Below are 18,708 nucleotides of genomic sequence, written 5' to 3'. Positions count from 1 at the left end.
AATTGATAGGCCAAAATGAGATTGAACATGGCCTTGGCCCTTAAACAAAATGAACTAACTACCCAGAAATAGACATGCTACAAAATCAACAAGCCCACTTTCAGAATTACCTGGCTACCTTCACTGTTATCATCTTACTGTCCTGTTTTCTTCTGGCTTTCAATCCTACCTAAGTGTCAAGGAAGTTTACTTGTAAATACGGTAGTTGTTTACTAAGGATATGTACTGCTCTTGCAAGGAAATAATGTCCAAATAAAGCTTCACTTATTTTCTTTTAATATAAGCAGATTTTATTGTTTATGGCACTTATGCAATACATTTTATCTTAAAAAAAAAAAACATGTAAAAGTCAGGATTCCTTTATATTTGTGAGCCTTCTTATCTCCTTAAGGTTGTGAACTATGGCTTTCAATCTTCAGAGTAGTCCTGATTGGCTAAAAACAAATCAATTTCCCTCTTGTTCTTAAATGTTCCATTATCCATGATCATTTAAAATAGTTTTACAACTGCAGCATGTTTTACGCATAAAAGAAAGGTATTGACAACAGGTACCTCCCTAACCTCCCAATATGTATTACTCTCTTTTGAAGTATTAAAAGGAAGAGGTACCTCAAGCAGAATACTGATTATGAATGTAGATATTGAAGCTATTCAGAAACACTGGAAAAAGAACTTTAATTTTTAGCCTTCGGTAGAATGCACATATTGAATATGCGCATGAGGACACCTTTTTTGATAGCACTCATATCCATTGGACTGTGTAGAAAGAATGCAAGTATTTTTAGTGGAATTTGCTACTTATTTTGCGAAGTCCATGACGTGTATACTTACTGATGTTGTGGATATTGGAGACAAGGTTGTTTGTAGGTATCAGATGTACAGTGGAGAACAAAAATCTTTATTTTCCCCAACAGCATCCAAATACCTAATACTCACAAGAGCATTTTCTTGAAAAAGACTTTACATTTCATTTTGTATCTTTGCACTTTTTATTTCAGAAAGTTTCTATCTTGAAGACTTATTTTGAACTTCATACAGTAATAGGAACATAATAGGAACAAAAAAAAAAACAATGTTGGGAGCTTTCATTGTTCAAAGCATAGGGAAAAGTACTAAAACCTGTACTTCCTTGAATATTTCAGATTTCAGCTTACTAGTATAAAACATTTGCAGTGTTTTGTTTTTTAGCTCCAAGCAGCTGACAAGGTTGAGATTTATTAATACTACAAAACAAAATTGGACAAGTTAGATTAAAAAGTGTGCAGACTGTAGCAACACTAGAAGAGGGTGTTGCTAATTCGGAAAATTTGCTCTAAAGAAAACATTAGTTATACCTTATTGGTGTTCATGGAGGTGGGGGCTGAAAACTTAAGCACCAGGAGGTACACACAGTGCTTAAGAACATGATCATGGGAATCTTTAATAAAGATTAGGAAACTCTTTAGTTATAAGCATTACCTCAAGTGATGTCACCCATTCCCCAAAACATAATTTCTGTGTCAAGTATTCTCTCCTAGTGTCAGTATCTCAGATTTATGAAGGGTATCACTTAATAGGCTTTGTATTTAACCACCTGCTTCCAGGGTTCAACTTGAACTGGGTCAAGCATCAGTCATAAATTTGGTCAGTTCCCCAAATACCTGTGTGATAGGAGGTAAATGTTGCAAAATGCCTCTGAAAAGGCCCATTTTTACAGCTCGCTTAGAATACAGTGGCACCAAAATATGGAACCAACCTAGATCTCCATCAACAGATGAGTGGATTGCAAAATTATGGGAAATACACACAATGGAATTCTATTCAGCTATAAAGAAAAATAAAATAATAGCATTTGCAGGAAGATGGAAGGAACTGGAGAACATTATGTTACGTGAGATTAGTCAAGCACAGAAAGAGAAGGGACATATGTTTTCTCTAATATGTTCAAGCTAGGGAGTAGTGATAATACCAGAGGGATTCCAGATAATGGAGGGGAAATCTCAGCAAAGCTTGAACGGAAGGATAGGAGAGGAAGAAAGCTGAGGTTGTTCAATGGAGGAGCTACATACGAATATGTGTAATAGCATAAATACAACACGATTAACCTGGATACTCTCTATTGGGGGGGAGGGGAAGGGAAGGGGAAGGGCTTGAAGCACAATGTAAATGTATACCACTCTCAATATGTTCCACTTATAAAAAAATAAAAATTAAATTAAAAAAAATAAAAAAGAATACAGTGGTACCTTGTGGTTGTTGACATTTTTTACAGATGGATATTTTTATTCCCCCTTAATTCTCCTATGTTCTTTTGTGAATGCAAATAATTTGCAGACTGCCTTATTTCATATTTTGAATGATTTACTGACTTCCCTTTCCAATGTTTTACCAATACTAGGTACATAGAAGCCATGGTTGCAGGGCATTTTTATTCTTTACTAGTCTTATTTTTTTTAAATTTATTTTATTGAAAATAAATGTTACACATTTAATCTGTATTTGGTGCCCTCTCCCCCCCTCGTTTCCCTTGCCCCCTCCCTATAATTAATACCCAGGCTAACCTTGCTATATTCGTACTTTTACACCTATTTGGAAATAGCCGCTCATCAATCAAGTTCAGCCTCCTTTCTCTCTTAGTTTTCCATTCAAACTTTGCTGAGATTTCTCTTCCATTATCGGGAGTCCCTCTGGTATCCCCAATGCTCACTCATTTGGGCATATTAGAGGAAATATATGTCCCTTCTCTTTCTGTGTTTGGCTGATCTCACTTAACATAATGCTTTCCAGCCCTTTCCATCTTCTTACAAATGACATGATTTTGTTCTTTATAGCTGAATAGAATTCCATTGTGTGTATTTCCCATAACTTTGCAAACCATTCATCTGTTGATGGGGGCCTAGGTTGTTTCCAAATTTTGGCTATTAAATTGTGCTGCTATGAACATAGGCATGCATATGTTGTTGTAGTTCTCTGTTTTCAATCCCTTTGGAAAAATACCCAGGAGTGGTAAAGCTGGATCGTATGGTGGGTCTATTCCCAGTTTTCTAAGGAATCTCCACACAGATCTCCATAGTGGCTGAACTAGTTTGCACTCCCACCAACAATGTAAAAGAGTTCCTCTTTCCCCACATCCTCTCCGGCATTTATTATTGTTTGATTTTTTTATGCTTGCCAATCTGACTGGGGTTAGATGGAATCTCAGTGTAGTTTTGATTTGCATCTCCCTGATGGCTAATGATGAAGAACATATTTTCATGAATCTATTGGCCATTTGTATCTCCTCTTTTGTAAAGTGTCTATTCATTTCAGTTGCCCATTTCTTGATTGGGTTGTTTGTTTTGCTAGTGCAGAGTCTTTTGAGCTCTTTGTATATTCTGGATATTAGCCCCCTATTTGATTGGTGACTGGTAAAGATCTTCTCCCATTCTGTAGGCTTCCTCTTTAGGTTCTTGATGGTTTCCTTTGATGAGAAGAAACTGTTTAGTTTGATGCTATCCCACTTGTTGATTCTTGCTTTAATTTCTGAGCTTCGGAGGTTTTGTTGAGAAAGTTACTGCCCGTGCCTATATGTTGTAGTGATGAGCCTATGTTCTCCTCTAAAAACTTCACAGTCTCTGGTCTGATTTCTAAGTCTTTGATCCATCTCGAGTTGATTCCTGTGCATGGTGAGATATAGGGGTTTAGTTCCATCTTTCTACAAATGGATAGCCAGTTCTCCCAGCACCATTTCTTGAAAAGGCTGTCTTTTCTCCAGCGTATGAGTTTGGCCCCTTTGTCAAAGATTAATTGACTGTAGGTGTGTGGATTTGTTTCTGTATCTTCTATTCTGTTCCACTGGTCAGTGTACCTGTTATTGTGCCAGTACCATGCTGTTTTTACTACTATTGATCTATAGTATAGTTTGAAGTCTGGGATTGTGATGCCTCCTGTGTGATTCTTGTTGCTGAGAATTGCTTTGGCTATTCTAGGTCTTTTCTTTCTCCATATAAAGTTAATGATTGGTTTTTCTAGGTCTGTGAAGAATGTAGTTGGTATTTTGATGGAAATTGCATTGAATCTATAAATCATTTTTTGGCAGAATGACCATTTTGATAATATTTATTCTGCCTATCCACAAGCACGGGAGGTCTTTCCATCTTCCAAGGTCTTCTTCAATTTCTTTCTTTAATGTTTTAAAGTTTTTGTTGTAGAGGTCTTTTACATCTTTGGTTAGGTTTATTCCTAGGTATTTTATTGTTTTTGAGGTTATAGTGAATGGAATTGATTGTTTTATTTCTTTCATTGTGGATTCATTGTTGGTATAAAGAAAAGCCTCTGATTTCTTTAGGTTGATTTTGTATCCTGCAACTTTGCTGAATTTGTTAATTAACTCCAGAAGTCTTTTGGTTGAGTTCTTAGGGTCTTCGAGGTAAAGGATCATGTCATCTGCAAATAAGGATAATTTTAATTCCTCTCTTCCTATTTGAATTCTTTTGATTTCCTTCTCTTGTCTTATTGCTGTGGCAAGAGTCTCAAGAACTTTATTGAAGAGGAGTGGTCTTGTTCCTGATTTTAGGGGAAATTCTTGCAGTTTTTCCCCATTCAGTATAATGTTGGCTTTGGGTTTGTTGTATATTGCCTTAATGATGTTGAGGTATGTTCCTTTTATTCCAATTTTCTGTAGTGTTTTTAACATGAATGGGTATTGGATTTTGTCGAAGGCTTTTTCAGCATCTATTGCTATGATAATGTGGTTTTTATTCTTGATTCTATTTATGTGGTGGATGACATGTATTGATTTGCATATGTTGAACCAACCTTGTTTTTCCGGGATGAAACCAACTTGATCATGGTGTATTATTCTCTTGATATGGTTTTGAATGCGTATGGCTACTATTTTGTTTAGATTTTTTGCATCTATGTTCATTAAAGATATTGGTCTGTAGTTTTCCTTTCTTGAGGTATCTTTATTTGGTTTGGGGATTAATGTGATACTGGCCTCGTAGAAGGAATTTGGGAGAGATCCATCTCTTTCAATTTCCTGGAATAAGTTATGAAGTATTGGTATTAGTTCTTTACTGGAGGCTTTGTAGAATTCAGCTGGAAACCCATCTGGGCCTGGGCTTTTCTTTGATGGAAGAATTTTTATTGCCATTTCTATTTCATTGTTTGCTATTGGTTGGTTTAGGCTTGCTATGTCCTCTTGGTTCAGTTTAGGTAGGTTAACTTTGTTTAGGAATGTATCGATTTCTTCCATGTTTTCTTGTCTATTGGAGTATAAATTTTTAAAGTAGTTTCTGATAATCCTTTAAATTCTTCACTATCTGTGGTGATATCTCCTTTTTCATTTCTGATTTTAGTAATTTGCATTGATTCTCTTTTTCTTTTGGTTAGGTTGGCCAGGGGTTTATCAATTCTATTAACCTTTTCAAAGAACCAGCTTTTTGTTTTGTTGATTTTTTAAATTATTTTTTTTTGTTCTCTATTTCATTTATTTCTGCTCAGATTTTAATAATTTTCTGTCTTCTGCTGGCTTTGGGGTTGGACTGTTGCAGTCTTTCTAGATCCTTGAGTTGTGCCAGTAGGGTCTGAACTTGGTAATTCTGAGTCCTTCTTATGTGAGTACTCAGTGCAATAAACTTTCCTCTTAATACTGCCTTCATAGTGTCCCAGAGATTTTGGTAAGTTGTGTCTCTGTTTTCATTTATTTCCAAAAATTTCTTTACTTCTTCCCTAATTTCTGCTCTTATTCATTCATCATTCAATAGTGTATCATTCAGTCTCCACATATTTGCATAGTTTCTTTTGAGTTTCCTGTTGTTGATTTCTACTTTAATTCCATTATGGTCTGAAAAGATGCAAGGAATTATATTACATCTTTTGAATTTGCTGGTGCTTTCTTTGTGTACCAGGATGTGATCTATTTTGGAGAAGGTTCCATGGGCAGATGAGAAGAATGTGTATTCTGTAGTTTCTGGATGAAATGTTCTGTATATGTCTATTAGGTCCATTTGGTTTATAGTTTTCTTTAGTTCTAAAGAGTCTTTAGTCAACTTTTACCTTGAAGATCGATCCAGTGGTGTGAGAGGCATATTGAAATCTCCCAGAATTATTGTATTTGGGTCTATTTGAGATCTGATGTCCTGAAGAGTTTGTTTTACAAACGTGGTTACATTCACATTTGGAGCATAAACATTTACTATCATTATATCATCTTGGTGTATTGTTCCTTTTAATAAAAGGAAGTGCCCTGATTTGTCTCTTCTGATGTGTCTTAGTTTAAAGTCTGTTTTGTTGTATACCAGGATTGCTACCCCTGCCCTTTTTTGTTCTCCAGTAGCATGGTATATCTTTTTCCATCCTTTCACTTTCAGTCTGTGAGTGTCTTTGGCTGTTAGGTGAGTTTCTTGCAAATAGCATATATTTGGTTTATGTTTTTTGATCCACATTACCAATCTATATCTTTTGATTGGTGAGTTAAGTCCTCTGATGTTAAGAGTTATTATTGAAATATGATTTTTGTTTTCTGTCATTTTGTGTTCTGTCATCTGTTTGGTAGCTTTTTCTTTCTTTCTTACTTAGAAGCCCCTCTGATCACTTTCCTCTCTTCTCTGGTTCTGAAGTCTGCTTCTTTTTTCTTCTTTATGGTTTATTTCTTTAAGTATTTCCTCTAGAGTTGGCTTTGAATTCATAAATTTTTTTGAGATTTTGTTTATCCTGAAATACTTTTATTTCGCCGTCGACTTTGAATAGTAGTTTTGCTGGATAAAGCAGCTTCGGTTGGAAGTTATTTTCTTCCAAGGTCTGGATCACGTCATACCAGTCTCTCCTGGCATTCATGACCTGGGTTGTATAGTCTGGGGTGATTCTTATTATTTTGCCTCTGTATGTCACCCGACCTTTTGTTCTCACTGCTTTTAAGATCTTTTCCTTGGCCTCTATGTTATTCATTTTGACTATTATGTTGCGTGGGGAGTTTCTTTTTTTATCTTGTCTTAATGGTGTTATGTATGTCTCTTGAACATGAAGATCTATCTCTTGTTCCATGTTAGGGAAGTTCTCCGAAATTATTTCTGTGAAGAAATTATGGATGCCCCTGGTCTGTACCTCTATCCCTTCTTCAGTGCCTTTTATCCATAAGTTAGGGCATTTCATGTTGTCCCATATTTGCTGTATGTTTAGGCTTTGTTGCTGTAATGACTTCTGCATACTATTGACTGTGTTTTCGGTGTTGGATGAACTGTCTTCTAACAGTGATATTCTACTTTCCATTTCCTCTAATCTTCCAGAATTTCTTTCTATTGCTGACTTCATTTCATTTATTGACTCTTTCATTTCATTCCAAACCTCTTTCTGATTCTTTTTTAGTGTTTCTAACTCATCATTCATCTCCTCTAAACTTGTTTTAAATCCTTTCATCATATTGTAGATCAAGATTCGGAACTCCCCTTCCTGCATTTCTTGTAGGTCAGTATTCGTGATTTCTGTCATTTCTCCATCATTCCTAGATCTCATATTTTCAGAGTTCTCAGGTCTGGTTTTCTGCTGTCTTCCCATTGTTAGTGGGTATTATTTTTAGCCCAGTCTTTGTATTATGACTTTAGAAAAGACTTACCCCCACAGAAAAAAAAAACTTATCCCTCCAGAAAACTAAAAACCAAAACAAACCCAAAGACCCAAAAAGTAAAACAAACAATACCAAACCACAATAGTAAAAATAAAATATAAAAGGATAGAAAAATAGTAAAGAAAAAAATAATAAAAGAGATAACAGTCCTACTATGTTGTTGATATATGATGAATCTTGTATTTGCTTGGAGTGTCCCCTTGTGGCCCCGTGCAGGTATCGCGCCTTAAGCGCTCTTTGGTCCCGGAGTTGAATTGCCCCACTTTGCACACACTGGCACTCACATATATCGTACTCACTGTGTGCTCGCTGGGTCCGTGGCTCCTCTGAATTCACGCTGGCAGTCCAATCTGTGGCTCTGAAGCTCTGGCAGCTCTCCTGTATCCTGCTGACTTTTCGCTCCCGCGGTGAGCAGGTCCACTTCCCGGTCCCTGCCGATCTCCGGGCGTGTCTGCGGGGCTGCCTTTGTTGGGTGCCGCTCAGGAGCTCCAGTTAGCTAGCAACTTCAGATATTGGAGCTCTCTGGTCACTTTCAGACTTTAGAGCTTCTCTGGGAATGTTAAAGACCCAAAAGTCCCATTTGGGCCAGCGGCCCTGAGGCCACTGCGCCTGCGCCTGCGCCTGCACTCCGCCAGCCGCCGAGTCTTCAGCTCACTATCTGCTTTCTTTGTGTGTTGTGGTGAGTCTTCAGCTCACTATCTGCTTTCTTTGTGTGTTGTGGTGAATCTTGCAGTTCAGTTGCTGGATTTTTTTCTGCCGTACTCCCCAAGTCTGTTTTGGATCGTACGTTTAATTTTTTCTTTATTCAGACACTTCTGTCTCAGTAGTTGAACTTAGTTTGCTTCAGCTAGTGAGGGACGCTGTGTCTCTCCGTCGCCATCTTGGAAAAAACCCTTTACTAGTCTTATAAGATTGCTGATAGCTACTTTCTAAAGTATTCTGTACCTTAGTAATACAAGATGCTGATAAGGCACATCTTAAAGTGTCTTGTTTTCTTTTAGTATAATTCTTCAATATGTTTAATATTTAATAACTGTAATTAACTTGAATTAACTTGTAAATTGCCATGCTTTTGAAAAATTTAGAAATGTAAATTGATGTAATATACTTCATTTGGAAAGCTAAACAAAAAAATAGTGATTATAATAGCTGGAAGAGAAAGTATGGTGGCAATAATATGGACCAGGCAGGTGGATTCAGGATACTAATTTGAGGTGGAATAATTGGGGCGTGGTGATGGATGATTTGAGGTGGTGAGGAGAGAGAGGTATTGGAATAAAAGGTTTCTCATTAGGGTTTGGTAATAGTAAGCACATCAATTGGAAGAACATATTTCAGGAAAGATCTTGGAGTTTATCATGAGAAAAGAAAACTCACTTATGCTATGAGACATATATCAAAGAAATTAGAGAAAGAAATTCAAACTATGGGCAGCTGCTCATAGGGGAAAGCTGAGCTGGAGTTACAAATCTGGGACACAAGATATTTAAAGCTATGAAAGAAGTTGAACATGGTGGCACCTGCTGCTACTCCCAGTACTTGGGAAGCTGAGACAGGATTGCAGATTCAAGGCCAGTCTCAATAACTTATCTAGAAGCTGCTTCAAAATAAAAATGCCTGGGGATGTAGCTTAGAACTAGAATGCCCTGGGTTCAATCCTCAGTAACAAGAAAAAAAAAAAAAAGCAGCTGTAAAAAAGTATAATGCCACTCTACTAAATAGCAGAATACAGAAAAATCATGTCTAGGACAAAGAACTTTGAGAATAAGGAGTAGACAGTGAAATGGTGCTAAAAAAGGCAAATGTGTGGGACCATGGCACAGAAGACAGAAGGAGGAGGAATGTCACATATTGAAACAGTAAAATGAGGAATGCGCACAAGAAGGAAAATAGTGGTTGTCCCACTGGCTGAGGTATCTCAAGCAGCCAAACTCATTAAATATTAGGTAGAATGGGGGCTTCCAAAGGCTGAGGGGACTCGGGGGAGGGAGTTGTTGCTTACTGCTTATAGGGCTTCACACTTAACAAGATGAAAATATTTTGGGGTTTGCTGGGCCTGGTGGCGCACGCTTGTAATCCCTGTGCTTGGGAGGCGGAGACAGGATGATCGCGCAGGTTCGAAGCCAGCCACGCTGGCTTACCAGACCCTGTTTCCAAATAAAAAAGTATAAAAAATAGGTCTGGGAGTGTAACCCGAGGCAGAAGGGTTTCCAGGAACCTCAGTACCACCAAAAAAAAAAAAAAAAAAAATATATATATATATATATATATATATATTTGGGGGTTCTATTTCAAAATATTGTGAACATATTTCACACTACTAATCTCTGCACTTAAAATGGTTAAGGTAATAAATGTTAGGTGGTTTTTGCCACAATAGAAAATAATGAATACAAATTGTTATTAATTGAATTTAGCCACAGAGGTCACTAGTGACCTTGGCAGGAATATGGGTTTTTTAGACTGTTGGGGTGTATGTGTGTGAGACACATTTGATATGGTTGAAGTGTGACAGGTGGGTAAGTATATTCTTATCTCAGAATTTGACTGTTAAGGAGAGTAGGAAAATAGCAGGTTAAGGTACTTTGTTGATTTTATTTTTAAAACAACCTGTGGCATTTTTGAATGGGGATATGGAATCTCTGAGAGAAATCAGTTGGAAGCGCTTGAGAAAAAGAAGGAGATGGAGTACACTGCATAAGGATGTTGTTGCTTGACAGTTGTTAGGATTGGGGGAAGAGAAAGAATCCTTCCCATCTGGTCCTGGAGGAGGAGGAGGAGGATGGTAAGTTGGTAGGATGGACAACCTCCTGCCTGATGTGTCTGGGCACGTTGTTCCCACAGGTCCATGTTGAAAAGCAAACACAGTGCAAATAGCATTTTGTTCATTTTTCCTAGAAAAAGCAGGCCCAAAGGCTTCAAGCCCAATTTTGTAGACATATCAGAGAAGAAGAAATCTCATACTTCTTCCTGATGAGAAATGAAAACTCAATAAAGCGATAAACAAAGAAGAAAGTTTGGCCAGTGCAGATGTGCTATTAATAGGAGCTTCTCACCCTAAAAGGAATAAATATTAAGGAATGTCAGAATGAGAATAGATGTTGCTGTCTATTCCATATCAAGTGAGGTAGTTTTAAGATTTTTGTCATAAATCTAGTATTTTTAAAGATCATCCAAGTAACAAATTGGATATCAGTGTTTGTAGCACGTGGAAAATCTCTCAAGTGCATTTCTTTGGAAACTTGGAAATCTGGCTTTTAAAGTATTTTATGAAATATAAGAATCTCATTCTCAGAACTAAGATTTCCCAGTCAACACGATTCCTGGAAGGATTAGAAGAGATAGCTTCTCCAACTCTCTCTTTTTTTTAAACACTCCCCTCATTATATACAAATATATAGATACCAGTAATTTTTTATAACTATATTTTCTTTTTCTTGATTTATTTTATGAAGGGCATTTTTATTCAGGTATTATTGGAATTCTAGTCATTTCCAGCTGAACATAGGTCCCTCCTTACTTTGGAAATAACTGATTAGCCTGAATTGTGACAGTCTCCAGAAGGTACAAATATGTTGTAAGAAAATATGCAAGTATCATGAATTCTGTTTTTTGTTTTTCCTGTGGTACTGGGGATGGAACCCAGGGGTCTTCTACCTCTGGGCTACACTCCCAGACCTATTTTATATTTTATTTGGAAACAGGGTCTCTTAAACCAGCTGAGGCTGGCTTCGAACCTGCCCGATCCTCCTGTCTCAGCCTCCCAAGTGCAGGGATTACAAGGGTGTGCCACCACGTCCGGCTGAATTCTGTATTTTAAAAGCATAAATTTAGCCAGGCATGGTGGCCCACACTTATAATCCCAGTATTTAGGAAACTGAGACAGGAGGATTGCCAAGTCATGGAAAATCTTATCAAATATTGAGACTTATCAATCTAGCAAGACCTTGTTTTAAAATAAAAATCAAATATGGTTTGAGGCGTAGCTCAGAGGTGGAATACTCCTGGGTTCAATCCTCAGTGCACAAAAATTCAATAAGTGAATACATGAATGAATGAATAAATAAATAAAAAGCATAATTTTGTTTACACATTTATTCAGTAAATATTTAATTTTTTTTGCTTTATTGTACTTTGTTATACTTCATTTATAGTGGTAAATATAATGGTCCCTGAGCTCAGGAAACTTCTAGTCAACTAAGGAGTCTGAATTTATTTATTTATTTATTTATTTATTTATTTATTTTTTGCGGGTCTGGGGGTGGAACCCAGGGGCATTCGACCTCCAAGCTATATCCCCTGCCCTATTTTTTATTCTTTATTTTGAAACCAGATCTCACTGAGTTGCAGAGGGCCTCACTAGGTAGCTGAGGCTGTCTGCAAACCACGATCCTCCGGTCTCAGCCTCCCAATGCTGGGATTACAAGCATGTGCCACCACGCCTGGCAGGAGTCTGAATTTAAATAGATAGACACGTGGACTATATAAATGTCATAATAATTTCTGTGAAGGGAAGTACAGAGTACTATAAAGGAATAGCCTGAGGTTGGGGAATTGTAGAGATGTCTCACAAAGGAGGTAACATGTAAACTGAGCCAGAAGATGCTTAAGGAAATAGCCCAGAGACAGTGTGCTAGAGAGCGGAATTGAGAACAAGAAGTAGAAGAAACTGCAGAGGCCTCAAGGTAGGAAGACATATGGCCTGCTTCAAGAAGGGCTGGAAAGCCCGATGGACTGAAGCAAGTGAGATGAGAAAGAGCCTTTGAGGTGCTCTGAAGAATGGGGTGCTAAGGTCACAGTTATCTCTAGAGCATTTCTGGAAGGAAGAAACTTGACAAGATTCATCTTTTTACACTATCATATACAATTACAGTGTGTACCAATTAAAAATTTTAAGTATGCAGCCGGGCATGGTGGTGCACGCTTGTAATCACCGCACTTGGGAGGTGGAGACAGGAGGATCACGCTGGTTCGGAGCCAGCCGTGCTGGCTTAAGAGAACCTGTTTCCAAATAAAAAAAATATATAAAATAGATCTGGGAGTATAGTCCAAAGGTAGAAGGGCTTCCAGGAACCCCAGTACCACCCAAAAAAAAAAAATTAAGTATGCATGATAAAAGCAAATAATTAATTAATATTGAGTCATATTGAGCTTCCAAAGGTGTTTATTATTAAATGCTAATCACTTATTTTGAACATCTACTCTGAGATAAATTGAATTAAAAAAAAAAGACTCAGTCAGTCTGGGCATGGTGGCGCACGCTTGTAATCCCAGCATTTGGGAGGCTGAGACAGGAGGATCTTGGTTGGAGGACAGCCCCAGCTACTTAGTGAGGCCCTTTGCAACTCAGTGAGACCCTGTTTCAAAATAAAGAATATAAAGTAGGGCTGGGGGTGTAGCTCAGAGGTAGAATGCCCCTGGGTTCCATCCCTGGTACTACAAAAAAAAAAAAAAAAAAAGACACAGTCTAATCTAATGATGACTGCCTTTGTTGATATACCAAACTAGCATTGAAAAAATGCCTTTAGCTTGCAGATTTAATCAAGTTACTTAATGGGCCATTGTTTTATTTTTAATCTCTAAATTATATGCAATAACACTCATGTCCTAGGTCTGTTATGAGGATACAGTGAGTTAATGGATGTGTGCTTTCTTGCATAGTACTGGACAAGTTTATAGTACAGGAGTTCATAATGGTAGATGTGATTTCTTTTTTCTTTTTTTTTTTAGAGATTATATTTTGTTAACAAAAAACTAATCACTTTATATGAAAAATGTGTATTTTTAAGTTTATGCTGTTAGCTCTGTAGGGAAGTTATTCTACAGGACAAGGCTCAACAATTTTTTTTAATCTCTAAAGCTCCACTTAGTAAACCAACTAAATTTTATGAGCCACATAGAATGCCATAATTATTCAACTCTCGGTGTAGTATGAAAGCCATAAACATGTAAATGAAAGAGCTTGTGATGCTCCAATAAAACTTTATTTATGGATGTTGAAATTTAAAAATATATATTTTTATATGTGAAATCACATGAATTATTTTTATTTAATTTATTTATTTATTTTGCAGTACTGGGGATGGAACCCAAGGGCATTCTACCTCTGAGCTACACCTCCTATATTTTATTTTATTTTATTTTATTTTTTGGTGGTGGTACTGGGGTTCCTGGAAGCCCTTCTGCCTCTAGGCTACACTTCCAGACCTATTTTATATTTTTTTATTTGGAAACAGGGTCTCTTAAGCCAGCGAGGCTGGCTCCGAACCAGCGCAATCCTCCTGTCTCCACCTCCCAAGTGTGAGGATTACAGGCATGCGCCACCACACCCGGCATTATTCTTTATTTTGAAACAGGGTCTAACTGAGTTGCAGAAGGCCTCACTAAGTCGTTGAGGCTGTCCTCGAACCGTGATTCTCCTGTTTCAGCCTCCCAAATGCCAGGATTACAAGTGGTGCCACTATACCTGGCTTTTTATTTTTATTTTTTAACAATATATATATATATATATTTTTTTTTTTTTTTTTTTTTTTTGTGGTACTGGGGTTCCTGGAAGCCCTTCTACCTCCGGGCTATACTCCCACGGGCTATACTCCCAGACCTATTTTTTAACATTTTCATGTGGAAACAGGGTCTCTTAAGCCAGCAAGGCTGGCTCCGAATCAGTGCGATCCTCCTGTCTCCGCCTCCCAAGCATGGGGATTACAAGCATGTGCCACCATGCCCGGCTATTTTTTAACTATTTAAAGATAAAATCATTTGTAGCTTATAGGACACACAGAGAAATTTGAATTTCATATATTTTTATGGTGAAAATCACATGAATTATTCTTTTTATTTTTTAACCATTTAAAAATAAAACCATTTTTAGCTTATAGGCCACACAGAAAGATGGTAGGCTTTATTTGGCCTTCAGGCCATGTTTTGCTGACTCATCTAACAGAATATCTCTTATTCTTTTAAACTTTTCTGTCTACTTCTAAATGATATAGTTCTACCTGACATTTTCTGAGTCATTTACATTTTTAACACTTAACAATTGTATGATCAATTACAAATGAAAAGTGAGAATGTAAGCTTTCCTTTATTTCTTAGTGATGCATCTTCAGTTTACCCATCCTGTTTTTTATCCATATAGGATTTAAAAAATGAGTATTTTAGCTGGGTGTGGTGGTACATGCTTGCAATCTTAATATTTTGTAGGCTTAGACAGGAAGATTTCAGGTTTGTGGGCAGCCTCGGTTATTTAGTGAGGCCCTCTGCTCAAAGATTCTGCGCAGGGATGCTGTGTAAAACACGAGAGGAGGCGTCCAGAACATGTGGTACCAGCTTTTAATCAGGAACGGAACTCTCCTCTCGGGGATGGGAGCCAGTCAGCAAAGGGGCCATCAGAGGCCAGAGCGGAAATGCTTCTCTTTTAAGGCAGATATCTTGGGGGTGGGACTTAGAGTGGGAACACTGCTTCTTGCAGAGCCGACTCTCTGCCTCCAGGGTTCTGCCTCATGCACTCACAGAGGTCACGTGGGGAAGGGGGAGGGACCCGACTTGTCATCTGCAACTTAGTGAGACCCTATTTTAAAATAAAGAATAATAAAACAGGGTTGGGCTGTAGCTTAGAGGAAGAATGTCCCTGGGTTCCATACCCAGTACCAGAAGAAAAAAAGGAATTTAAAAATTTTTTCTGTTTAAATTTTCTTAAAAATGTTAAATTTTGTGCTTTATTTCTTTTGAACCTAACACTTAACTCTTTCATCTTTTGTTTACCTAGTAATAATTCTAATATTTCAGATATTCTAAAGAAAAAATGGTACTAGTATTAGCAAGACAAAAAAAAATACTAGAAACAAAGCATCACTGTTCCATACAGCCATCTGCTATGTGACTGGATAAAATATTTTGCTTATATCAAGATAAACAACATCTATATACTTTCAGATCTACAAAAACAACGTTACGGTTTGAAAGGACATTTCTGGTTACTTGTTCATAGTGTAGTATTCAGGCAGCTATACCCCAAGATTGTTATGTGGTGGAAATAGTATAGGCAAAAAAATGGCCACATTTTTTCTGACCTTTACTGTATGAAACAGTATTGGACAACTTAATTTCTTGGAGTCTAAGTTTTCTTTTTTTTCTTTTTTCTTTTGCGGTACTAAAGATGGAACCCAGGGGCATCCTGCCTCCAAGCTACACCCCCAGCCCTATAGTTTATTCTTTATTTTAAAACAGGGTCTCACTGAGTTGGGGAGAGCCTCACTAAGTAGCTGAGGCTGTCCACAAACCATAATCCTCCAGTCTCAGCCTTCAGAATGCTAGAATTACAAGCGTGCACCACCATGCCCAGTTGAAGTCTAAGTTTTCTTAAAGCATTCAAAATACATGGTCAGTGAGTGAGAAATTCCTTCATCATTTCCTTTTTAAGCATCATATTTTAATCATTTGGAAGTAGCCATGTTAAAGGTCTTTGGGGAGAACAGTTCATACTTTGTGTTATGGGGGGATTTTTTTTATTTTAACCTTTCGCAAGGTTTAAAAACAAACAACTAATTGCCAGAATTAAACTAATATTATACACTTAAAAGATGGTATAAATGATAAATTCTTTCTATACTTTTCATTTATATTTCTTTGCCTTGTTTACTTATGAAAACTTAGGTTTGACAGTTCTCTGGAAGACCAGCGTAAGAGTGAACCTCACCCACCTGCAGCTCCTCAGGTGTTAAACATTGATAGCCAAGTAGCCACACTTTCTAAAGTAGCAACTACTTGTTCTAGGTAGAGTTTTCTTTCTTGGCATGTCTAAATTTTAATGCTGGCAGTGAATCCAACTACTAAAACTGCTTTACCTAAAAAGAAAAAGTGATCATTAATTCCAGAACTGACATCATTAACATACATTCAAGGACACTTGGCATTCAGATTCAGAGCATTGCTATATCTATATCTATATCTATATCTATATCTATATCTATATCTATCTATCTCTATATATATAGTTTTATTTCTAACTTATAATGTAGAATCAGGAAATTTGTGTTTAATTTATTTACTTTGTGATTGGCAAAGTCAACTTCTGAGTTTGTCATGTTTGTTCTTCTGAATTACAGCTTTTAACTCAAAAAGAGAGAAAGAGAATGTTTCTAGTACCCAGACATTCCAAGTATAGTGAGGTAAATAGTCCTGCTGGGTATGGTTGCACATGCTTGTAATTCCAGTACTTGCGAGGCTGAGACAGGAGGATTTCAGGTTCAAGGACAGCCTCAACAAATAGTGAAACTTTCATTAACCTACCTAGGAGACCCTGTTTCCAAATAAGAAATAAAATTGAGCTGGGGGTATAGCTCGAAGGTAGAATACCTCTGGGTTCAAAACCAGTTACACACACACACACACACACACACACACACACACACACACACCACACACACCACACACCACACACACACACACACACACACACACACAAATAGTGCTGCTTTTAAGGTACTGCTAGAAGGCAGAATAAGTAAATCCTTTTTATTATTATTTGGGATACAGTTTGATGAAATAATTCATTTCTTTACTGGAGAAGGACAGTTTGTGGGGTTGTTGTTGTTGTTTTTGGTGGTACTGGGGTTCCTGGAAGCCCTTCTACCTCGGGACTACACTCACAGACCTACTATATACTTTTTTTTTTTAATTTGGCAATAGGGTCTCTTAAGCCAGCACGGCTGGCTCCAAACCTGCCCAATCCTCCTGTCTCCGCCTCGCAAACACAGGGGATTACAAGCGTGCGCCACCACGCCTGGCTGAGAAGGACAATTTGATCTGATATTTTTAGCTGACATTTTATAGCCTAGTTTTCTGTTTTTATTCACTTTTATTCCCCCTACGTATTAGCCCTTGCCACAAAGATGCAGAGTGATTCAGAAACTCAAAAGTTGAGCCGGGCGTGGTGGCGCACGCTTGTCATCCCAGCATTCGGGAGGCTGAGACCGGAGGATCGTGGTTTGTGGACAGCCTCAGCTACTTAGTGAGGCCCTCTGCAACTCAGTGAGACCTGGTTTCAAAATAAAGAATAAAAAAATAGGGCAGAGGGTGTAGCTCAGAGGTTGAATACCCCTCGGTTCCATCCCCAGACCCACAAAAAAAAACAAACAAACAAACAAACAAAAATTCAGAAGTTGAATTACTTGGTACCTTATTCTTCACCTTAACATTCATAATACCTTGTTCTGCCATTGACAACATCTTTCTTTTCTCTTTCCAACCCTTATTCTTCCTATTCTAACACAGCAGTTGTTAAACATAGCTTCACAGTTCAATTTAGTGAACACTTGCAAAAAATTATACATAAAAATTCTGTATATTTTTGAAAATGGCTTGCTAGTTTCTTTAATTTTCCTTCCAATGGCTTATAACGTTATATCCTATGAAACTGGGAGTTACAGATTTTTCAAATTCTTCTCATGGAGAAAATATTTGTCTGCCCTCATGGTTTCAGACATCTGAGCTCTCTCTGACCTTCACTGAGTATGGTGCATAACTACTTTGTGTTGGAGGAAGCCACTGTCATAGACTTTTTAAAAGAGTGGATATAGTATAGTGATGTTCTTCATTAATAACTTAGACCCATAAAGGAAGGAGAAAGACAGATTTTACACAGTGTATTTCAGGCCATCTTTTTTATTATTTAATGAAGAGTATTGCAGTTTGATACCTGGTATTGAAATCATTGCTGTCCTAATGCTAGAGTGTTAATTTCTGCCTAGGCATTTGACCTTTTCTAAAAGAGCCAGGGAAAGTATTTATTATTTTAAGTAAAAGAGTTCTGGAAATAAAAGTTTACCCCAGCATTTAGAAGTCTTTGCAGAGCTAACTGAAAATAGAAGTATAAAATTGCAAAGAAGGTGATGTTTTGGTCCTGTTCAGTGTAAGTGCTGTTTGTTTTTACAAAGGTGCCTGCCATAGCCAACGAACTCTACTCTCAGTACTTTAAACAGTTATTTTATGGTTCATGTAAATATGTATTGCTGCTTCTGATATCTGTGAATGTAGAACAGTTGCTATCTCATATTTATTATGCTGCCTGTTCTCACTTTTCTTTTGTGTTCCTCTCTCTTGTCTTTCTTTCCTTACTTATC

General features: G+C 37.4%; 1 protein-coding gene across 11 annotated transcripts in view; it reads left to right on the top strand.

Annotated features, from left to right (window-relative positions):
* PDLIM5 (PDZ and LIM domain 5) overlaps nt 1-18,708 on the top strand; it is a gene marked incomplete at both ends in the record, with an annotated part of 222,160 nt that overhangs the window by 144,592 nt on the left and 58,860 nt on the right. For 3 of the 11 annotated variants that reach the window (XM_080698090.1, XM_080698089.1, XM_080698081.1), the window contains one exon: nt 16,241-16,360. The exons of the other annotated variants lie outside the window; for them this stretch is intronic. In XM_080698090.1, coding sequence (XP_080554216.1) covers nt 16,241-16,360 — 120 coding nt within the window. The remainder of the gene's footprint in view (nt 1-16,240; nt 16,361-18,708) is intronic. 11 annotated transcript variants of the gene reach the window in all.

This window comes from Muscardinus avellanarius, assembly GCF_963383645.1.
Source record: "Muscardinus avellanarius genome assembly, chromosome: 6".
In the NCBI taxonomy this organism is placed as follows: domain Eukaryota; kingdom Metazoa; phylum Chordata; class Mammalia; order Rodentia; family Gliridae; genus Muscardinus; species Muscardinus avellanarius.
This window is presented reverse-complemented; position numbering and strand designations above follow the sequence as displayed.